Source organism: Poeciliopsis prolifica, unplaced genomic scaffold (genome assembly GCF_027474105.1).
Source record: "Poeciliopsis prolifica strain line A6 unplaced genomic scaffold, Auburn_PproV2 SCAFFOLD016, whole genome shotgun sequence".
Lineage (NCBI taxonomy): Eukaryota > Metazoa > Chordata > Actinopteri > Cyprinodontiformes > Poeciliidae > Poeciliopsis > Poeciliopsis prolifica.
The window spans coordinates 3,575,668-3,598,705 of record NW_026562391.1 but is presented as its reverse complement, the minus strand read 5'-3'; the positions used below and the strand labels follow the sequence as shown (position 1 = coordinate 3,598,705).

The 23,038-nt window shown below is 40.7% G+C and overlaps 2 protein-coding genes across 6 annotated transcripts in view; both read left to right on the top strand.

The window, feature by feature from the left end:
- adcy9 (adenylate cyclase 9) overlaps nucleotides 1-9,765 on the top strand; it is a 39,147-nt gene extending 29,382 nt beyond the window's left edge. Inside the window, exons 6-11 of the mRNA XM_055041638.1 lie at nucleotides 317-534; nucleotides 951-1,104; nucleotides 1,991-2,133; nucleotides 2,368-2,397; nucleotides 3,529-3,802; nucleotides 3,911-9,765. Of these exons, the coding sequence (XP_054897613.1) occupies nucleotides 317-534; nucleotides 951-1,104; nucleotides 1,991-2,133; nucleotides 2,368-2,397; nucleotides 3,529-3,802; nucleotides 3,911-4,873 (1,782 nt within the window). The 3' untranslated portion in view covers nucleotides 4,874-9,765. The remainder of the gene's footprint in view (nucleotides 1-316; nucleotides 535-950; nucleotides 1,105-1,990; nucleotides 2,134-2,367; nucleotides 2,398-3,528; nucleotides 3,803-3,910) is intronic.
- A 1,752-nt stretch (nucleotides 9,766-11,517) lies between these two features.
- Nucleotides 11,518-23,038, top strand: part of crebbpa (CREB binding protein a) — a 36,086-nt gene continuing 24,565 nt past the window's right edge. For all 5 annotated transcript variants that reach the window (XM_055040910.1, XM_055040909.1, XM_055040911.1 and 2 more), the window contains exons 1-2: nucleotides 11,518-12,437; nucleotides 19,197-19,885. In XM_055040910.1, coding sequence (XP_054896885.1) covers nucleotides 12,350-12,437; nucleotides 19,197-19,885 — 777 coding nt within the window. In that variant the 5' untranslated portion in view covers nucleotides 11,518-12,349. The remainder of the gene's footprint in view (nucleotides 12,438-19,196; nucleotides 19,886-23,038) is intronic.

Here is a 23,038-nt window from a genome sequence, read left to right as displayed (position 1 = left end):
TTTACATCTTGTGAAGAAGGAAGTTGTGCTTAGTGACTTCTGCAGGTGTTTTATTGCGTGGTTCTTGGTTCAGCATCACCACAGGGGGTTGGGGGGCAACATTTTTGGAAGAGTTCGGATCACTTTACGCAGTGCGGTGCGAAGGCGAACCGCACCCAATCGAACCGAGTCTACAGGATTATCTGTTGTGAGAACACACTTAAATTTTTTCAAATGTGATGATATTTTCGCTCACACAGACACACGGTGGCGAAACGCCTCCTTGGCTTCATCTCAGGAGAAGGCTGAATCTGTTTCGATCGTCTCTTCTGTCCAGGTGAAGAACCAGGTTCCGGTGCAGACGTTTGCCAGCCCCACTTTCAGCTCCTTCCTGGACGTTCTCCTCAGCTGCTTCGTCTTCCTGGCCTTGACCGTGGCCTGCTTCCTTCCGTCTCTGGTCGACCCGGCCACGGCGGGCCCCCCGGCGCTCGCTGCCCTGATCCTGGCTCCTCTGGCTGGGTTGCTGGAGCTGGCCTCGCTGGTGTTCTCCGTACGGTGAGGCTGGTTAAATCAGATAAACCTGGTGGCTCGTGTGAATGTGCTTTTTTTAATGTGATGGTGCTCCTAAGTTTGACATCAGGAATTACGTGAGGATAAACTAAAACAAAGTTTATCCTCATATAAACTTTGTTTTAGTTTAGAGTAAGTCCCTGTTTTAAAGCATTTAAAACAGGGACCCTCCACAAAAAAATAAATAAAATTATAGGAAAAAAAATCGGAAACCTGTCATTTATTGTTATTGTGTTTCTTAAAATTAAATGCTACCCCTTCCAGACCTAAAAGCAGACGTCCACATTTTATTTTGCAACTTCAACCTTTTTGGAGGTACACATCCAATAAATGCTGGAGTTTTGCTGTTTGAGATTTTTCTCCCTCCTCTTGATTATTTGCCTCCCTCTGTTTTCTTGCAGCATGACCTTCTACCTGGAGGAGCTGAGGAGATGCACTCGCTCGCTGGCCTTGCTGGTGTCCGGCTGGGTCTCTCGACATCTGATTGGTGCGGCGTTGGTCTCCCTTCCCGCCGTCTCCGTCTTGTCCCACGTCAGCGTCCGCCTTCCCCTGCAGGTAAATCCATTTTGGTTGGCAAGAACATCATCTATAGTCAATTGAGGCACAGAAATACTGTGTTACGGTGAACGAACATTGCTTTTGTTTTTGCGCCTGTCAGAGTTTAGACTTCTTTCAGCTAAGATTTCTGACGTGGATCTTTCGATCAGTTCTATTTTTCAGGCTTCAATATTATTTGACAGTAGTGTTGCGACACAGACGGCTTAATAGCCAGTGTGCATGTTTGACCATTTTAAGAGGTGCCGCAATAAAGAAAAAAGGAGGCAGATCTCATTTCTTGATCGTTCGTTGCATGTTGCCTAACAACAACGAGGAATCAAACAAAAGGAGAGTTGATGATTTCTACAGCACACATGGAGAAACTACATCTACCCTACAACTCAATACAATATAAAAAACCCTCTATTGTGAACAATATTTCTAATAATTGAAACCAGAAGTTCCTCGCCGTCTGACACTAAATCAGACTAAACTTGTTTTGTTTTCTTTGGTTTGGATTGACAAAATGATTTCTAAAATATTAAGAGATTTTGTTAAAATTACTTAAGCTATTTGCACGATTGCATTTAGACTCGGGTAAAACATCTCAGCTGTCTCATAATATTTGAGACAGCTGAGATGTCTCAAACAGCTGAGATGTCTCAAATATAATATTTGAGACAGCTGAATTTTGGCCCATTCCTCCTGAGGCCAATGCCAGTTCAACATTTCAAAATCTCTTTACAAAGATACACTTCCACGTGATTTGAGGATTTCTGATGGCGTTTGATTAGATTTATTAAAGAAAACGTTGAGGAAAACCAGATGACAGTAAAAACTGAAATAGTCACTGATGCCTTGGTTGCTTAGAGTAAGCACTTTGATATTTTACCTTCCACCCCAGGTGACCATGTTCCTGTGCTGTGCCACCATCTTGGCCATAATTCAGTACTGTAACTTCTGTCAGCTGAGTTTTTGGATGAGGTCCGTCTTCGCCACCATCACCGGACTCGCTCTCCTGCTGATGCTGTACAGTCCTGTTCACAGGTACGTCTCACCATCGCCAAGTTATGGAGATGTTATTAACCATCACGCAGACAGGCTGTTGAGATTTCAAGAATTTATTCGTCTGCTGCGATTTTAAACAGAAATCTACCAACTTAACCACAGAAGTCTGAATATCTAATATTTGCGACGCTGAACCGAAGCATATATTTGGTGTGTGTGTGTGTGACTGACTAGTCCTTTCTCCTCGCTGACATCACTCTCATCTCCTTGCAGCTCAAGTAATAACGCCGTGCCAGTTCATGGGTGAGTGTTTCCATAGAAACAGAGCGGTTTGATCGAAGACTGACATTTGAGGGGGTCAACAGGAGCGACAGCTCCGTTCTATATTTCTCATTACTACAGCTCTGTTTGGCTTTTGCCCTTCTTTTTTGTTTTTTGCTTTCATCTGCTCTTTATTGTGTTGTCTGTCTCTCTCTCTCTCTGTCTCTCGCTCGCTCTCTGTGCAGCAGTAGTAATGGCTGCTGAATAACTCATCCAGCTCAAACTGGCTTGAATTTTTGTGTTCGAGACACATCGGAGATTTAATTAATTGCGCCGTCTGGAGAAGAAATTGGCATAGTTCTTCTTTAAAGGAGCTCATTTTGTTACAGCTGCTGCGTTACACCATTATTCCACACTTGAGAGAGATTGTAGCTGGTTAGTTGTAGTCGTAAGATTCAGAAGATTGCAGCATTTTTTATTTTTTTTTTATCTGTAAAAGAACGATTCCTAAGAAGAGGGTTTTTGTCAAACTTGTGAGAAATGCTGCAAAGCTTCTAAGCACTTGTGTTTTCTTTGTGCAAGTTTTCAGGCTTGAATTCTGAAAAGTGTGTTTTATTATCAGATGTCGAGTTCATTGTCCAGACCCCAGTCAATGAATCTGAGTATTTGAGGAACTTTATCATTAAGTGAAACACGTTGTATACATTAGTCACACACAGATGGATGCTTGAAAGCCTTTCATTCTGTTAATTATGATGATTTGTCACTCAGTCAATGAAAACGACATTTAAAATTAGAATTAATGCGAAAAAATTAATACAGACATGTCGCTGTAATGAAAAGTTTAATATCTGCTTGAAGGTTGTCAGTTTTGGAAAAGTATTTTGTAATGTGACAAATGAGCCTATTTCCAGAAACCCTGAAAATAGTGAAAACAGTGGATCCCTCTTAGAGGATAAATAAATATTATCAAGGTTCTCTTTGTTGTTTTTACCTCTTTAATATTGCTTATTTTATTTTACTGTGTATTTCATAAATTTTTGGTCAGTAAATATAAATGATGTACTTTATGTTATGGATCTTCAAGGTAACATCCGTCTCTTCGGGTCGAACGGTGCCGTTGGCGTTTCACCTTCGCCGGCCTAATTTTCCTCCCGTTTCCTCCCCAAACAGGCTGAACGTCTCCACCTCCAGCGATGGTGTGTCTGAGTTGAGCCCAGACACGTCGACGCTCTCTGACTTCCTGGTCACGGAGGCGGTCCTAGCCTTCTTCCTGCTTCTCCTTCTGGTCTGGTTTCTCAACCGTGAGTCCGAAGTCAGCTACCGCCTTCATTACCATGGCAACGTGGAGGCTGACAAGCACCGCTCCAAAATCCAGACGATGCGAGACCAGGCTGAGTGGCTGCTGGGCAACATCATCCCCATCCATGTCGCCGACCAGCTCAAGGTCTGCCTCGCCTGCTTGTTTAAACTGTTATAAAGGTGCTATAGCCATTTAGAGAGCGAGATTGTTTTAGTGTGTTCCGTCCCCCCATTTTTTTCTTTTTTTGCTCAGGAGACCCAGAGCTACTCCAAGAACCACGACAGCGTGGGGGTGATCTTTGCCAGCATTGTCAACTTCAGCGAGTTCTACGAAGAGAGCTACGAGGGCGGGAAGGAGTGCTACCGCGTCCTGAACGAGCTGATCGGAGACTTCGACGAGCTCCTCCGCAAGCCCGAGTTCAGAAGCGTGGAGAAAATCAAGACCATCGGCTCCACCTACATGGCGGCGTCGGGGCTCAACGTCCAGCAGACGGGGGACGACGAAGACGAGTCTCCCCACGCACACCTGAGGGCGCTTTTCGACTTCGCCCTGGAGATGATGGGTGTCCTGGATGACTTCAACAAGAATATGCTGGGCTTCGGTTTCAAGCTGCGCATCGGGTTCAACCACGGGCCCCTGACGGCGGGAGTGATCGGCACGACCAAGCTGCTCTATGACATCTGGGGGGACACGGTCAACATCGCCAGCCGGATGGACTCGACAGGCGTGGAGTGTCGGGTGCAGGTTAGCGAGGAGAGCCACGCTGTCCTCAGCGCCATGGGCTTGGAGTTCGACTACAGGGGGACAGTCAATGTCAAGGGCAAAGGGCAAATGAGGACTTTTCTCTACCCGAAAAGCGGGGAGAGCTTTTGCCAGGACCAAACGGAGCCGGCAGCAGGAGCTGGACTGACGATATTAACTTCTTGTAAGACTTCCTCCTCTCTTCCCAGTCAGTGCCCTCCGCCCCAAAGCACTGTAAGGGCTGCAGGAGCAAAATCCGAGCCCAACCCAACGACGAGCGTAGAAGCCAGGGATGAAGGCTATAGGGACTTAGCACACATCCCTGAGGAGTCCCCCGATAGAGACTTCAGCAGCCTTGCACGCTCTGAGCCAGGCCCAGCCACACAGACAGATCCCGCTCCTCTCCCGCTTCAGGAGGAGGAAGAGGCGAACGAGCTGACAAAACTCAACGAGGAGTTTTACGCTCGCCTCTGATCGTAGATCCCGCTATTCTTCCGTCGTCTTCTCCCCCGCTTCCACCTCTTTAGGACCGATTACAGACGCCAGCAAGGACGTCTCTTCCCTTCCCTCTCTGGCATGGAGGAAGCAGCGGATCGTTTCAACGCCGCGGCTTTTGCGGCTTGAAAACGGGGCCGCCGAAGACCTTCAGTGGGAGCGTTGCCCGAGCGCTGTGACGGTGGATTTTTGAGCTGTGCTGAGCACAGCGACTTATCATGATGAAAAGCATGAAGAAAGAGGAAAAAGAAACATTTTCAAAGTGTTATGTCTTTTCTTAATATTTTTATCAAGTGCCTTCAGGACTAGAACAGTGAACGAACAAATATGAAAAGTGAACAAGAATTGAACAACCTAGACTACAGATCATACTGTAGTTTCTTATGTCATCCTTTATTTTTGAATGCAAGTATTGTTTCACTTTTGTTTGTTTTTTTTTTTTTATAAATCATTACCGTTGTGCCATATCAATCGCTAAGGGAAAGTCATTTTAGTTTTTATGTAAGTGCCAACGCCGTGTTATGGGCTTATTGGGAAATTAGGGAAAATTGAGGGAATTACACAAAGCAGTGTTAATATTAAGTATACTGCTTTGACATACGGGCCTAAATACAGTATTCATTTATGCCCAGAGATTCACTTATAAGAAGATATGCTGCAAAAGCAGGCTGCTTTGATTTTTGATTTTTTTTTTTTTTTAGCTTGTGTAGCAACGTGATGAACATTTTAAGCACAGTTCTTGCACAGTGTTTTTGTTTTATTTTTACCACTTGTTGTATTTAGCAGTTTTTACAGCTTGATTGCTTCTTTGAGACGTTGGGGAAAGATCTTACAGTAAAAGCACAAAAGCTTAGACACATAAGGGAAAATAGATCTGAACAAGATGCGTTTCTGAAGCAGGGACGCCATCAGTGAGCAGGAAGGCAATCTAAGCACCTACAGTGCCTTGCAAAAGTATTCATGCATCTTGAGCTTTGTTGCATTTTGTCATTTTCCAGTTTCCTCAATGTCTGTTATTGGGATTTTATGCAATAGATCAATACGAAGTAAAATTAGAACAAATATCGATGAGAATGATTGAATGAAATCTGAAAAGTGTGCCGGTCATTTCTTGTCAGCCCTCCCAAGTTAATCCCTCGTAGAACCAACCTTTGGGTGCAAGTCTCTACTTCCTTAATACATCTCAAGACTTAAATATTCTTCTTTGCAAAAACGACATCAGCTCAGTCACACTGAGAGCTTTAGGGAAAAAAAGGCAGTTCTAAACTCTTACCCTGATTCCAAGTTACATTTTCTCTTTATTTCCGTCATTATGACATGAACTCGCTTTGGCCCAGACAGGCCCTTTGTAGTTCTGTCATGCTGAAAGGTGAACCTTCAGTCTTTGTAAACTCCCAACAAGTTTTTCTTCCAAGATTTGGAGCTGCTCGCTCCATCCTGAAGAAAAACATTCCCACAGCATGATGCCACAGCCACTGTGTTTCATCATGTTGATTATGTTATCCAGGTTGATGTGTAGTGTTGTTTTTATTTTTATTTTATTTTCAGCCACGAGGCGTTTTGAATGTAGACCGAAAAGTTCCGATTTGAGTATCCGTGGTGAACAACATAGTCAAGGCAGTAATTAAGCCAAAACTTTACAAAAGATGTATACATTTTGCGTTCATGATTTTAAAAAAGGAGTTTTTTTTCCATCAGTCAATATACTCTACCCAGAACTTATGAAGTAGCACAGCATTAGCTTCATTTTACTCAAATCCTGTAAAACACAAAAAATTATAAATAAAATCTCCTATTAAGTACCTTTTTCTATCCAATTATTGATTGGTTAATCTGAAAAAATAATCAACGAACTAGCCCTACACCTAATTGATCAAGTCAGTCTGAGTTTTTTCACATGTTGATGATAGGAGTATTTTTTTAGCTTTGCTACAAATGATCAATCAGTCACTATGAGAATGCTATGTTGTTGCATTTAAGGCAATAAAATGTTTATTTTCATATTGGAAAAAAAAAAAGGAATTCAATTATTTATCTGTGCTTTTAATGCATTTCCAGTATTGTTTGAAGTAAGTGTAAATAGTTTTAACTCTGCAGAATTCGCCCATTTTCTTTGTCTGACTAAACATCAGGATCATGGATACAATAAACAATGACCAAAATAATTGTTAGCTGCAGGCCTATCCTCATCTCATCAAGGCGAAAGGGTGCACACACCTGTTAATTCTCCACCAATTTGTGCTGGTCTGTCGCATGAAATCCCACGCTTCGCTTCAGCACATCGAGGTTTCTGCTTGTGACGTGACATGTGAAAAAGCTCCACGACTATTGAGGACTTCTGGAGCGTACTGCCAAGTGAAACCATGATCTGCTTTTCGAGGATGCACAGGGGAGCAAATTCGAAAACAAATGTTTTCAGCTTGCTGGAAGCTTGTCTGCAAGTGAGGATACTTCTATTCTGTATAGTTAGCTGAATTTGAGTTCAGCCCTTCAACAGCAAGCTGCTGAAGGGCTGGGACATTTCACAGCTTCTTCCCTGGGGAAGGAGCCCTCTACTGTATCGATATTGTGCCACTTTAATGGAGTGATCTGTAAGTGAAGTGCAACAATACCTAGTTGATTGATTTGTGGTGCCTAAACTTATGGCTGTTTTTTTTTAGTACACTTTTTTTGTTTGTTTGTTTTTTAAATGATGCATTTTTCAAAAGGACAATTTGATTATGATTGTATGTTTTAAGAAAATCGAGCTCCCACAACGTTTGCTGCAAGTTGGAGTTGACAGATTCCTTGCGGTTGAAATCCGACAGGGTTTCACATCGAATCACTGCCACAGTTTGCTCTTTTGCCCTTTCACTTCCCCCTCATGTTCGGTCTCTTCTCCTCAAAGCACATATCTCTCTCTTGTAGTGTGCGTGCGTGCGTGTGTGTGAGTGTGTGTGTGTGTGTGTGTGTGTGTGTGTGCGTGTGTGTGTGTGTGTGTGTGTGTGTGTGTGTGTGTGTGTACTATGAGAAACTTTTACCTAAAGTAAATCAGAGAAAAGATACAAAAGGAAATCCTTGAGATTAGCCGATCTTCAGTGTTTCATTTCTTTGCTGCTGCTGCCTCCTCGTTTGTACATGAGTGACATTATTTACATTTCGCTGTCAGAGCCGGGCTGGGAGGGGGGCGGGGCAGGTGTTGTCATTTCAGAAAAAAACGTAAAAGGGAAAATCTTCTCTATTCTCAGTATATGCCAGGAGTATTTATATCGCCTAGACGTTTTCACATTGTATCTCATTACAACCATGGACTTGAGTGTACTTTATCTGGGACTGTATGGGAACAATTTTCAAGTCTTTCCACAGATTCTTCATTGGATTCAGGTCTGGACTTTGACTGGGCCATCCCAATGTGCTTTTTAGCTCTGGTTGTTAGTTTTTGGGTTATTGTCCAGCTGGAAGATGAACCGTCGCACCGGTTTCAAGCGTTTTGCCTAACGCTGCTTTTAACTTCTCAGCATTTTCCCTCAACCTGTCTGCTGTGTTTTTTTGTTTCTTAGTCATTGTGTGACTGTTTCTTCACTAATGTTCTCTGACAGCTGGATTTATATTGAGATTAAACTGCACTCAGATAGACTTATTTTATTATTGAGTTACTTCTGAATGCAAGAGTGAGGTGCAGTATGTAACTTTTTTGAACAGTATTTTTGTTTTTTTACCCATTTAACATATTTGTTAAAATTACAACCATGTTGTGTTGTTACTCAACTCGTGTACACGCTGCTAAATGTGCGTTCATTCAGTACATCAGCACATTTAGCACCGTTGAAGGGAAATAGCTCATTGACCATTTCTGATGGCTGTGCTAACTGGCCTGAGCATTCACAACAAGCTTCTGTGTGGAGGAATGCAACAGAGAGCTTGAACTGGGTATACACAAGGATGATTGACAGTGCTAAGACCCAACCCCTGGCTCTGATTGATTGTTTCTGCAGAGGACAATTGGACCACAAGCAGGAGGCAGTGGAGCTTGATTTATTTATTTTTTTTTTCACGTATTACCATCAAAGCATAGTGACAGTTTTAATAAATATGTGTAAGGCATATTGTTTTTAAAAGTTACACACTGCAACTTTAAAGGCTTATCTAAAAATTAAAGAAAATAAAACCACATACCATTTTCTGCCCACTTCACAGTTATGTACTATGTTGTATAAAGTCCAGATGAAAGTACATCAAAGCATGTGGTTGTAATGTGACAATATTAAAAATGCTCAATGGCTGTGAATACTTTCTTGAGCCACCGTATCCATCTGCCTCATCTGTAGCATAGAAAAACGTTTGGTTACCTCTGCCACTGGTCATCCAGCGCATACACAATCAGTGCCTTTTGTTTTTTTTAGTGGGAGTCTTTTTTATTTCTTAAATTGTTTTGTGTGTGAGGTGTGGTTATAGTGTCAAATGATTTCACCCTACTTGCATTAACACCATGAGAATCCAAAGAAGCATCTTCAGCCGACGTCACAGTAGCTGGAGACAAAAAAATATTTATGAGACTTCAGTCATAAGCTCTCAAATTTTTTATTTTTTACACCTGTGATTCATATGCCCAGATCGCTCGCTTTCGATGAGCCACAGCGCGCACACAAAAAAAGTTGAACAAAACACTAGATCTTTTTGTGAAGGAAGGTTTCACACACATACGCACACATTTTCTTGACGACCTTTATGCCTTATGTTGTTAAGTGATCCTGTGTGAGTTTTAGGCCATGGCAGCACAGCATACAAAGAAACAAAAAAAAAAAAAGAGAGATTTCACAAGTTGACAAGTGCACCACCTTTCCAGTAGCACACATCTGTATACAGCCACAAATAAAACATTACATTGAAAACTACCGAGTCTGTGATTTGTACCAGAAGAGGAGTTTATCTCGACTGCACACTGCCTCCACTGAGCTTCGAATGTGGGTTAAGTCTGATGACATCTTTTCAATTGCCTTTTATTTTTCCATTTCATTTCATCGCTGTGTGTTGGAAAACCCTCAGCATGCATCAGAAATAATATTTTGTTGTGTAAGAAAACTAAAGGAAGCCCTAGTGAAGCAGCGTGACATTAAATGATGACAAAAAAGCAGCTCAGCAAATTTTCTGGCATGTTCCAGAAAAGCGTTGGTTGATTTTGAATGCATTTGCTATATTTCATAACGGAGATTCACAATGTATTATTTGAGTGCATTATCTTATGCATCTTTTATCAACACATGGTCCTGAAAAGCACTCATTGTTTGTACATCTATGCATTTAATTTTTTTTTTTTTTGTCGTTTTTTTTACATATGCATGTGTCAGAAAAAAAGAAAGGGATGTTTATTAAGCAAACCATTCAGTGTGTGTATTGACTTAAGTGGGGGTCATTATGTCATCCAGTTCTTCTTTTTTTTCCAGTATGTAAGAAATAAATGTTGAAGTAGAATACTGCAGATCAAAATGCAGAACTCAAGAGCCACAATATGCACACTGATACCAAATCCAAACCTGCTGCTGTCGCGTGTCCCTGCATTGTTTTAGGATGCCTCGTTGATGCAGCACACGCCTTCGAAAACTCGTTGTTTGTTGGCCTATGGGCTTAAGAGGATCAAACACCTCTGCAGCATCCTAACATAATACCGAAGAAGCCCACAATGGATCTTTAGTGTACAGAATGGAAAGTTATTTGATTGCCCATCATCATGGCCCAAACTAAAATTTAGAAAACAAATTGAATGATGTCATCGTTTAAGTATTAAAACCGAGTTATTTTGCTGCTGAATGAATGGTACGGAGAAATAATAGAGAAAATAATTGATCTAGTTTTTTATATATATACATATAGAAGTATATATATATATTTGTGCCTCTTAGTGAGCTACAAGACAGTAATGGTAAAACATAACTGAGAATGAAAGATATCTTATTGGATAGTTAAAGTTGTGCAGATGTCTCATTCATAAGCAATGTTCATCGTAAAAAGTATCAAAGTATTTCATATTTTGTTTATGACAATGTTAATAGAAAAGAAAAGAACTTAGTAATGTAATCACAGAATTATTGGTGAGAAGTTCATTGCCTCATTTATCTATCTATATAAAATTAAGTAAATAAATCAGAGAATTGCCGATTACTTTATGTTCTAGAAAATTAATATGAAAAAAAACATAATCTTTTCAATGAAATATTTTCAGAAGGTGAAATCCGAAAAAGGCATAAGGACATACAAAAGTATAAATCTGAGAACATGACATGAAGGATCAAAAGAACAGTACATAAAGAAAAGAAGAAAAAAAGCAAAGGTAGATTTTTGTAAATACGTTTATTTCACAGGAGTAAAGTTCTAAAATATAAATTCTGTTCATCGGAGAGCCGTACAGGTTTGTGTTCAATATTTCAAAATAAACATTTTCCCGTGTTTTTTTATTTTATTTTATTGTCATTCACTTTATTTAAATTTACAGCGGTAGAAAAAAAAATAATTAACGAGCAACAAATTGCTTTTTAACTCATAGTGCTTGGGCGCCCCTCGCGGCGCCCAGCGGCAGTGTTTTTACGCAGGGCGTGATTGTGCGGCCCCTCCCCCTCCACAGTCGATCTGGAAAAGAAAAAAAAAACTTTTTTGTATCGAAGGAATCAACAGCCGCCATCTTGTCGTGGCTCGGAATTGGGATTTCGATCCAACACTGGGTTTCGCATAGAAATACAGCAGCATTAACTGGCTGTGACAGCGTCCTTCTGTCGAAAACGAAACCTTAACGTCGCTCCCGGAACATTTTGTGCAAAAAAAACTGGAATCGGAACGGTGGTCGTCGGGCAAAATTGCTCCGTATATCTGATTTCCCCTTCAGAGTGCGGCGATTCGAGCCCCCTGTCGCCCGTTCGGGAGCAGCATTGTTTACCGTCGGCAAGCGGAGGATCAACTCGCGGCTCTCGAGGAGGATTTTTCCAAAAATTGCATTTTCGTGCAAATGTGCATTTTTGCGGAGCTTCGCGCGATTTTTGCATGAAGAAATTTGACGTCACGCAAAATGGGTACTTTAAACATTTAGAAATTACGACTTTCTGCCCGGTATGCAGCAGTCTACCTGATTTATCCGGATTGACTCGTCGAAGCTCGATTTTTACATGGGGACTCTTTTATTTTGGGTTATTTAATGGTAATAATGTGGGTGTTGGGTGTTGGATTATCATGGGGTGAATGGCGGTGGCGGAGCGGGGCGCTATTGCATCTCTTTTGAAAGACGTTGACTCTTAACAGCGAGGAGTAGCTAACAGTTACCAGAGCTGGTAGCAGGCAATTAGCCAGTTAGCTCACTAAGCTGCCAACTTGCTAATGTGCTAACTGGGAAGGCTCCGGCTGATAGAAGAAAAAAAAAAAAAAAAAAAAAAAACTTCCCTGTCATAAGTTAGTGCAAAAATAAAGAAGCCAGACAGACTGAAGACAAGTATGGCTGAAAACCTACTGGATGTTGGACCTCCCAGCTCCAAGCGACCGAAACTAAATTCACCTGCCCCATCAGCGTCTGATGGACAAGGTAAGGCCTGAACACGCTTTCTAAATAAATAATAAAAAAACAACAACATTTTGACACCCTGTTTAGACCCTTTGGTGTAGCTCACTAAGTCCTACGTATCAACCAAGGGGCACACTTTCAGATTTAATCACAGGTGAGTTCGGTAAACCGGTGGGCTGGCCGGTTTACGGTACTGTTATGGTTTCGTTCTCTCTGTGCAATCCCTGTTTACGTCGACGCATTGTTAGGGAGCTTGGCATTAATTCAGCCTGGCAGAACCTGCACAACTCCACTCCTGGACGGAGCTGCGGTCAATAGCCAGCTTCCTGCGTGTTGTTGGCTAGCTAGCCCGGTCCGTTCCTCACCGTCAGTTCGGGCTCGTGCGCGTGTCAAGAAAATAAAGACAATAAACCGACGATAGTCATGCCCGCGTGCCTTTAAAAGTATCGCTATATGCGCTTTAGCAGAATTTCTGCAGACATGTTGCGTCAAAATAAAACTGTTTAATTGGAAACATCCATAAAACAGCTTTAAAGGGATGCTAAATCAACTGTGTTGGGTGAAAACCTGTGATTCTAGGGTAGTTAATGTCCTTAATTAGCATTGCAGCCTTTGAAAACTTGATTTTAAGAAAAGAACATTCATTTACAATGATTTTTTTAAAAATTATTATTATTGTCAAGACAGTAAGCTAGATTATGCATTTCCTTGCAAATACCAATTTCTATGAAATCCAATGCTACTTTAGAGCAAATCTGTAAGCAATATAACAAATCCAAGTGAAATAAAATGCCATGTGGAAAACTAGAGTTTTAAAATTGTAAAAAATTATATTACGGGTATTTGTGCCTTATTGAAAATTCCACATAAAGAAATGTATCAATGAAAAAGCTGCAGCTAGTTTAAAGAGGATAATACAGTCAGTAGAATAATTACTAATAAAATGATAGGAGCGCAAACTGAAGCAACAAACTGGCTGATATTAGCATCCCTTAGCAGCTTTGTGTGTTTTTCTCAGCATGTGCTTAAAAAATGTAGGGTTAGATGCAATGTTAAACCTTTCAGAAGGGTTGTACTCTAAATTTCTCTCCCAAAGAGCAATACACAAACTCTCAAGTGATCCCAAGATAAAGTTCTAAATTAACGTTTTGCCATGGCACTGATGCTGATTTCAGTTCTCTCCAGGAATACAGGTGGTTTTGTTGCCACTAAGTACTGTAAATGCCTGGAAAAAGAAAAGTGCAGCCGATTCTAATTTTGAAACGAGCAGAGAATGAAGGAATCCTTGGACGATCGCTATTCTGCTCAGTTCAGCCTCAGTGGTGAGACTTCATGACATACTTGATATGTCATAATCACTTTTTTCAGCAGAAATCATCCCGTTTGTCCTTGTAGAATATTTTGTAATTGAAATCGGTGACAGAGAATATATATACTTTTTTTTTCAAACAAATACTAAAGCTTACATACGTGTTGATTATGAAGAATGTAAATGTCGAACTTCAGATAAAGAGATCTACTCATTCATCAAATCACTTGATTTCTGGGATAAAGGTAGTTGAAAACATGACCTAACTTAATATTTGGTTGATTTAAAAACAAAAAAAAGTCTACTTGTCCAAAGTAAATTAAATAAAAACCTTATCCGTAACACCTTTGAATGTTGCTGAGAAATACTCATCTGGATGTAAGAGCTGCACAATATATCAAGTTGCAATCAGCATCACAAAGTCAGTATACAGAATATTGCAAATAACTGCTTGGAGGCAATATTTGGTAAAATACTCCATTTCCAGTGACTGGCATTCACACTCTGCATATTTTAGCAATATATTTGCCAGTTGTGGGGACTCTAAGCGCCCTTAATGCTTACGCCTGATCTTTATGTTCATTGGCTGAGATGCTGAAGCTCCCAGAGAGTAATGTTGGTGATTGTAAAGAAATAGAAGTTAGAAAAATGCATCTCAATCATAAAATCATCATTGCAATTTTCAGCAATAGCATTGCAATTTTATCCCAGGCCAACAGAAATGGTTACGCTGACGACAGACGAAGATGTTTGCCATGAAAGTTGTTTGAAAAATTTTGTGCTACTGCTCTGTCGGAGGACGAGGTTACAGGTGTAGTGAAGGAGAAGAGGGCTCAGATTTGCGTAGCCTCTCGTTTTTAAAAACGAGGCATGTCTGTGTGCTCAGGGAAACCAGAAAAACGCAATCCACAAGTGTTGTCCCCGCATTTGCACATCTTCAAAATGTACACTCACAAAAATCAAAGGAGAGTTTGATAATCTCCTCTTTGGTGTAGATTAGTGTGAGCTGGCTCCTTTTTTAAGCTTCTTTTTGCTTGAGTTCCTACAAATGCCTCATACTATTTTTCTCTTTTTTTCCTGCAACAGGCATATCCTCTCTTGAAATGCACCATTAAAATCTGCTTTATGCTTTGTATAGAAGTAGTTTGTAGTTTTCTCTTGCAGGCAGTTGGTCAATTGGAGGCATTAATTGAAATCAATTCTTGCAGTTTGTCAGCATTTGATTGTGTGCAGAGATACATTTGTTTTTAGCTCCAAGGTCCTTTTTGTTTTTACTTTGACTTTTTTTGCAATAGATGTCAAGCAGGGGCAGGCAATGTGGACTTAAAGTTTTATCACAATATTTTGTGGTACTATTGCGATGACGAAACTATTACTACTTTTTTAGAGGCGCAATCACCCAACAAACACAAATACTGCTCTTGAAAAACTACTCATTTGTACTATGATTCTTTAAGACACCACTTGCATAAATAAACTGCACACAATAACTGCATTTAATATTTTCAAATCTATTTATTTACTGACAGACACTGCAGAGACAGTTTTGAGAGTTTTCAAACGTAACTCATTGGAATTTGCCATGGCAACAGTAAGTTAAAAAATCTTAAGCAATTTATCATAATAAATGATGAGCGATGAATGCCCACCCCTAAAAACAAGTCTTGGTTGGTTTATTGATTGGTTTATCAATCAATATCTGGCCTGCCAGCTTACAGCGGTTTGTAGCAACAGGTGGGGGAAGGGCTGCATGGGATTTCTCCAGGCCCATTTGTTTTCTCTGGTATCGCATTAGAAGGCTACGAATGAACGGTCAAAGGGAAAATTTTAGCTGTTTTTAAATCTTTTACCATTGTCAAACCTTGAAATAAATCAAAAGCAGTTATATATCTGGCCCCAATCTACTGCTTTAATTTGTATTTATGAGTTGATGAATACGTATAAACAATCCAGACCATACCACTGAACCTCACCTTTTGCTTTGCATTAAACAAGACTGTATCACAGTGCAATAATTCACAATGACAAAAATATGGTTTTGAGAGCCAAAGACGGATTCTTGCACTGCTTGAGACGGCCAAATATTCTGTTGGCAACACGTCCGACTGTACGCTCATGGAGAAACACCATTTACATCTCTGTCTGCGGGCAACTAGAAAAACCACGAGAAAAAGAAATGGGAAGAGATGAGAGGGATATGCTCACCACCAATATTTGTGTAAATTGGCTTTAAATGCACCATGAAATGGCCTCTAATTTTTCTACTTCTACATCAATATCAAAGCCTTTTTCCCCACATATGTTGAAGGCCTGTAACACTATTTACACGGTTCGAACCCTTTAGAAGTTCCTCTGGGAAAATCTATACCCTGACGTTCACACAGATGCAATGGTCTTTTCACGCCTAAGATAGCTAACGTTGTTTTATCAATCCCGTAAAGGAGCAACATCACACCCTTAAGCTGCTCAATCTTTCCCAACTCAATGACGCATAAAATATGTCAATAAATAAATCATGCACATCATTTGCAGGAAAAAGACTTGTTCCATTGGTGTCGTTTTGTTGTGGGAAACAATGGACTAATAGAACTTTTTGTAAATCTTTAGTTTGTAAAAATGGTCACCTTATTCGACTTTGGCCAAAGTTAATAAGAAACAGACAGTAGACAGCTGGTCTGTGGGAGAGAGAAACTATTTTACTTTACAGCAACAGACTTTGTATTTTGAGATTTTATGTGATAGACAAACACAAAGCAATGCAAAGTTGTGAATTAAAAAGAAACTGAAACATTTAGACGTCCTTCTGGTTTCTCTTGTTTTACTAGGGGTATTCAACATTTATTTGGTAACGAATGAAGCCTTCGCCATTGATAACTTGCTACTTGTGTTGGTCCGTCTTAGAAACCTTCATAAGATACCATATTCTTTGTAGCTGTGACGTGGAAAAGTTCCCAAGGTATGAATTGTAGATGTGAAATCAAAATGAAACCAAAACAAGAAAATGTAACTCCTGTTCAGCCTGCTTGAAATACTCGCGTCATTCAGACATTTACCAAACAGACCTTTGTAATCTTGTTTACATAATTCTCCTGAACCACTGGCACAAAAAATCTAAAAGAAATGTAGTAATTCTGAATATTTCTAGTCTGGTTCCCCACTGAGAACCAAATTCTCAGATCAAATCAACTTTATAATTGAGCTTTGTTTGGCCATAAAAAGCACAGTTTGACAAAAAAAAAAAATAAGTTGATTACTTCAGCAAACCTACACTTTATTCCAAACTAGTAGTTTGATTTGGGACACGGACAAAACAAAAAATCCACTAAAAATGAAAAATGTTTCACTTTTTTTTTAGGTTTGTTTGCACTGAATAGTTTAGCATTCGTCAGTGCAACTTCTGTGCTTTTGTTCTACTTTTCTATTATTTAAAATGCTATGCAATTGAGTGAAGGTTTTTAAAAGCTGGAGTAATCTTTTAGAGGACTACAATTTGTTGTTATAACGTTAAAAGGCTGGGTTCTTTGTTTTTCAATTTGGGAAGAATGCCACTTCGTATCTAATCTAGAGCTACTATCATTACCCGTTCTGACATCTTGATCACATTTGCCGTTTTTATCGCTCTGAGGGCTTTTGAGGAGTACAAGTAGTACCCATTTGAAACGATCCAGTTCAGGGCGCGACAGAGAAACCTTTCTGGGGTCGTGCGTCTAACTACAGGATCAGAGGTTTTCAGAGTCGAACATGGGCCAGTAAGGCCTTGGTGTAATAGAGAGATGCCACATGGGGATGGAATAATCTGTACTTTATAAAGACTTGTTTTTGTTGGTGTGATGGCTGTGATTTGTTGTTCTTGCTATCTGTCCTGTTTGTCCTCTAGTCGCTGCTTGTTGACTCATCTTGGTGACATGATGGAAACAACTTTAGAGTCCTTAAAAGAAAAAGTCCCATTCAGTTTGGCTAGCCCCAATTCACAACTGAGTTCACTTAAAAAACTTTTAATAGATAAACAAATCTCAATCATATCCAAGTATTTAAAATATGTAATCAATTGAATCAATTGAATCTGATTCATACCAATGCAGTCTAATTGCACGGAAGTGGACTCGGTTAGTCAATTCAGTTTAATCGCTATTCTGATAAAATGCTGTCAATTAAAGCTGGAGTATGTAACTTCTATAAAAATAAAACAAATGACGTATTTGTTTAAACTGTCATGACAATATAAGACAGATAATCTATAAAAAAAATCAATCTCAAGCACCCTCTCGAAGTTCAACTGCTGTCTGCAAAAATACTCAGCTCCCGGTCAGAAACAACCAATCAGAGCCAGGAGGAGGATCTTAGCGCTGTATACATTATATTGTTTTTGGGATCATTTTGAGCCAACATTGAAATTGGTTCAATTAATTTGCACAGGATGAGCTTAAAACTCAGGATGAGTTTACATCTGGGAGACGTGAGGGCAGAAAACGGGAAGGTGGAAAATGAAAGAAAAGCTCTGCTTTAGGAATTTGAGTTTGATCAGCTGTTTTGTTTACTACTTCACTCAGCATTTGAAACACAATTTCACATCTCTGGATTTCATAACGATGTCAAAATCTAATTTATCTAGTTTATCTGTGCCGATTTCTTCAATTTTGGGAGCTCTGCTATTGGCCAATACTTGCATATGAAGCCAATCTTATGCACTGATCTTATCCACCTCAGCAAAGGTTTAAAAATCAATCACTGTCCTCTTCTATTCTCTCTTGAGAGGTTTGACTAATCCACCAGCCCATCAGGTCATGTCTGCTCTTAGTAGTCACTCCAACTCAGCGGATTTCTTGCTTTATTTAGCAAGAAAGTATTCAGAGACATTTCAGACAAAAAAATTGGTATTTTCCAAAATCATTAAACAGCGATCAACCAGGAAACTACAATCGGTACACCTGGAGTTATTGTACTTATCTAGTTTTAAAAACCTGTCAGCTGAACTGAGACAACATTGTAGCGTCAATTCTGCTTCACATGCAGTAAAGGGAGACGCGTCGTCTCTTACCTGATCTAGCTTAATTTAGAACTTATAGCCTTTCACTATTTGGGCAAAACATCAGTAAACTGATTTTTATTTGAAAAGCTGTTCTGTCTGATCACTGGCTAAGATGCCTCTCCAGGGTAACAACATTATGCTCACTTTAATGGTCTGTTTTTTGTGTGTATATTAAATGTTTGCGTTGAAGCAACAATTTCCAACAGTTTGTCAAAAAAAAAAATCTCCAGTTTAAATGCTTTTTGGTCATTATAATACATAGACTTGGAAGGTGAAACTTTGTTCCATTGTCAAGCTTTTTCCAGACACTTTCAGGATTTTTTTTTCAGTATTTTCTCAGTTTTAGCTCTACCCATCCACTTCAACCTTATTGTTCCGGTAGACGCAGAGAAACTGTTCATGCCTTACTTTTCTGTTTTTCTTTCCTTTTACATCCTTGTAGATTTGGGGTCTTTGCCCTGGGATGATTTGGAAAACGACCTTCCAGATGAGCTCATCCCAAACGGAGGAGAGTTGAGCCAGTTAAGCGGGCTGCCTTCAAATGGCGGCGCGACACCTGGCGGCAGCGGACCTGGCAGCACCCCAGGAGCTCTCGGCGGAGGCGCGCCCGTCGTCTCGGACGCAGCCTCCAAACATAAGCAGCTCTCGGAGCTTCTCCGAATTGGCAACTCTGCAAGCCCCCAGTCTGGCGGTATGGCCCCGCAGCTTGGTACCCCCATGGGCAAGAGCCCCCTCGGCCAGGGTTCTCCCAACAGCCACTCCTCGCCTCAGGGCCAGAAACCGGGAACGCCGACTGGAGTAGTAGGACAGAACAGCAACAACAACGCTGCAGCTATGGGTCTGAGCGCAACAGGGTTCAGCCAAGCTATGATCAACAACAGCCCGGGTCACGCAGGACTGCTGGGTCAAGGAGGGCAACCTCAGCCCGGGCAGGTGATGAACGGCGGCCTTGTACCCAGCGCTGGAAGGGGACGGGGCGCCGGCGTGGCGGGGATGCAGTATCAAGGACAGACGATACCGGGAAGCACTGCGGGACCGGGAGCATCTGGGAGCGCGTTGGTAGAGACTCTTACCCAGGGAGGACAGCCGATGGGAGCGCATGCCGCCCAGCAGCCGGGCAATAAGAGCAAGGTGAGTGGCGCTACCGACGGTCCCACCCCCCGCCCCCCCAAAAAAAATCTAAGTTTGCACATTTATGTTGCAGCTGGATATTTGGGCAAACATGCAATATGTCTCCTTCTGTGGTTTATTTGAATAGAGTTGTTAGTCATTCATAGGTTATTTTAATTTGTTATTATTGAATAGTTGTGGGTGGAAAGTTTTAAAATTGAACTCGGTTTACCACGACTTGGTAAAAACCTTTAATGACACGTGGTAATGATTTTATGCTGGATAATGTCATGATTAGTTAAAATCATCTTAATTGCTACTGGAAGTTTCATAAACTCATGATGAGACATATTCCATGACTTTATGTTGGAGATTGAGCCTTTGAAATCATGGTGTGTGTTTTTTTTTTTTTTTTTTAACCAAGAAAAGTAATAAAAATATAATTACATTATGGCAAAAACAATCAGTATTTGAGAGATTGGCATCTCTTCAGAAAGTCACATAATTCTAAACTGCTGCTCTGCTTTATAACGAAACATCAAATAAGGTAACACTTAGCTGTATTAATATCCTTTATGGAAGAATATATTGGATTCATTTTTGCTGTTAAACATTTTTTTAAACTAAACTTGATTGCATTATCATTTGTATTACCAGAGGAATGCATAGAGGAGCTGTTAGACTTCAACAACTTTTTCCAGCAATGACCTGATCATTTATGTGGTAATTATTCCATGGGGAGAGTCTTGAGTGTTTGCTTTGTTAACCTCGGCTGTACTTTTGGATGAGCAGTTGCTCAGACATCTCCATGCGGTTAGCTACGAATTTCAGTTGAGCTGGAAGGTGTTGAATTTGGAGCAGGATCTTCTTTCATGGGTCAGTCGGGCAGTCCAATTAGACGACGACGCCAAGCAGACATCCAAAGTGCCTTTGGATCGACAGATCGATCAAACGTCAGAGCTCCGAAGTAGGCAAGAACCAGCTACTACCAGAAGAAGACAAACCGCAACATGGAGGAAGAACGTAGCACCACCGTGCAAAACGTGCTCACAGACCGCATTGCTGTTTGGTGACGTTTGTTGTCTTGAAATGAACTAGCTGCCGTTAGTGTTTGGCATTCATGAAACAAATGTCACCTTGTTCCTGTGAAATAATTGACTTGAGTGTTTAGGAGTTGTGTACTTGATTAATTTAAAGTGAAGGCAAAAGTATCGAGTAGCCTTACATCATTACTCCTTCAACAAAACACGTATTTTGCATACAAGCATTCACACCCGTGATCTCTGTCGTTTCTTCCAATTTGTGTTCATCCAATTTAAATATGTAATCGTCTTTACGTCAGACTCTAAAACATAATAAAAACTCACAAACATCATACATTACGCCAATAGACAGACTGCCGTTGGGCAACGTAACCTGGTTTGTCTTAACTATTGAATTAGTGTAAACGTAGTTCATCTATTGGAGCTTAACTTCATCAGTTTAGCTTAATTGTGTTAAGTGCCAAAAATGTTAAGTATGAACTCACGAACCTTCAACGTCACACACCTGTGATCTAAACACAGCTTCCAAAACCAATCAAAGTTGACCGTGACTAGAGAGATCATGTTGATAGGCTAATTCGTAATTCCAGTTAAATTCACACGTCTGTCCTCATTGTTCTTTTAGAACAGCTGTGGCTGTTTTAAGACATTCGAGAGGCAAGTCGCCTATCCATTCACACCGCAGTATTTTCACCTAAGGTTCTCATACAGTCATGATTTCATACCGGGCCTGATCTGGAATGGACCAGAAGAAGTTTGGATTAGAGAAAATCCCCTCTGTATTTGCCGTGTTGCATCACATTTTGTTTTCAAATGACAGTTCTGGCCTCAAAATTGTTCAAATCCATCTAATCAGAATCAAATTGACGCCCATTATGATGAGTGTATGTAAACTTCTCCACGTCTTTCTCTAATGCGATCACACACCTTAAAGTTTAGGAGCAGGATAAAGCACAGTAACATAAGGCGGTTTTACAAGATGGTCTCCCCGCAGCTTAAAAAAAACAAAACGCAAACATCACAGGTCTTTATTGAGCCTGAACAGCATGTTGTAAAACTCTTTTGGGCGTTCCTTGCCAGCACATGCTCCTTTTTTTTCTCTCTTCTTTAACATATTCCTAAAGGAGAAAGTAATGCCGTTATGCCCACCAGCGCTCTCTTGTTTACCGGCCGGCTGCTTTGCCGCATCGCTGATGTGGGGAGAGACGGATCTAGTAAAATGAATCGCTAACGACTACAAATGACTTTCATGAAAAGACGTTGGCCAGCTCCTCCTGAAAACCCGGTCTGGCGGCAGAGTGCTGAGGTGATGGTTGGCTTGTGTGCAGGCTGCCAACATGTGGAGTGTGTCTGAAGGGGGCGGGAAGGGCCTGAATGGGAAGAGTGACGGAGGGGAGGGGAGCGTTGTTGTGCGCGTGTGTCCTCCCGCTCAGCTGTGTTGAAAGGCTGCCAGTGTCTGGTCGTCTCAGCTGGGTGTTTTTTATCTGGTCTGTTGGAGCGGTGTCAACAGCCTGAGGAGATACGGTCTGGCATGGCAGACTCTGCTCTGGTCTCCAGCTTCATGGATGAGAACAGCAGCAGCAAGTTAATCGGAGTGTGAAACAAGGCAGTCTGAAAAATTATTCTTCAGGGTTTTTCTTTTTCTTTTTTTTTTTTTCCAAATTCAGATTTTTTTTCTTTTCTTTAAATTTTGGTATTTTCTCAATTTTATTGTTTTTACAAGGACATTTTTTAAGAACAGAAAGCATCTGTCCTAGAGTATCCATGCATCCTTGAAAAGTCTTAAATTTGTGTGTCTAATATTAAGGCCTTTAAAATGTCTTAAATTCAATTAAAAAAAAGTTTCAGTTGGCCTTAATTTTTGTGATGAAAGGATTATTTAATATCATATGGTTTTGTTTATTTTTCTCACTGGATTTTTCTGTCAGGCAAAATTCTCAGTTCAGCTCCAACATCTCAGCTACTCTCTGGCTCCAGGTGATTGAGGCTACCATTAACGAGGTGCTAATGAACCCTTTCTAGCGAGCTAGCTCTTTTGCGTCTCACCCCATGATGGGCGATTGTATCGACACACGGGGAGTGACGAACGACAGAGATAGTTGAAAGTCCAGACATGGGACGGAGTAGCGCC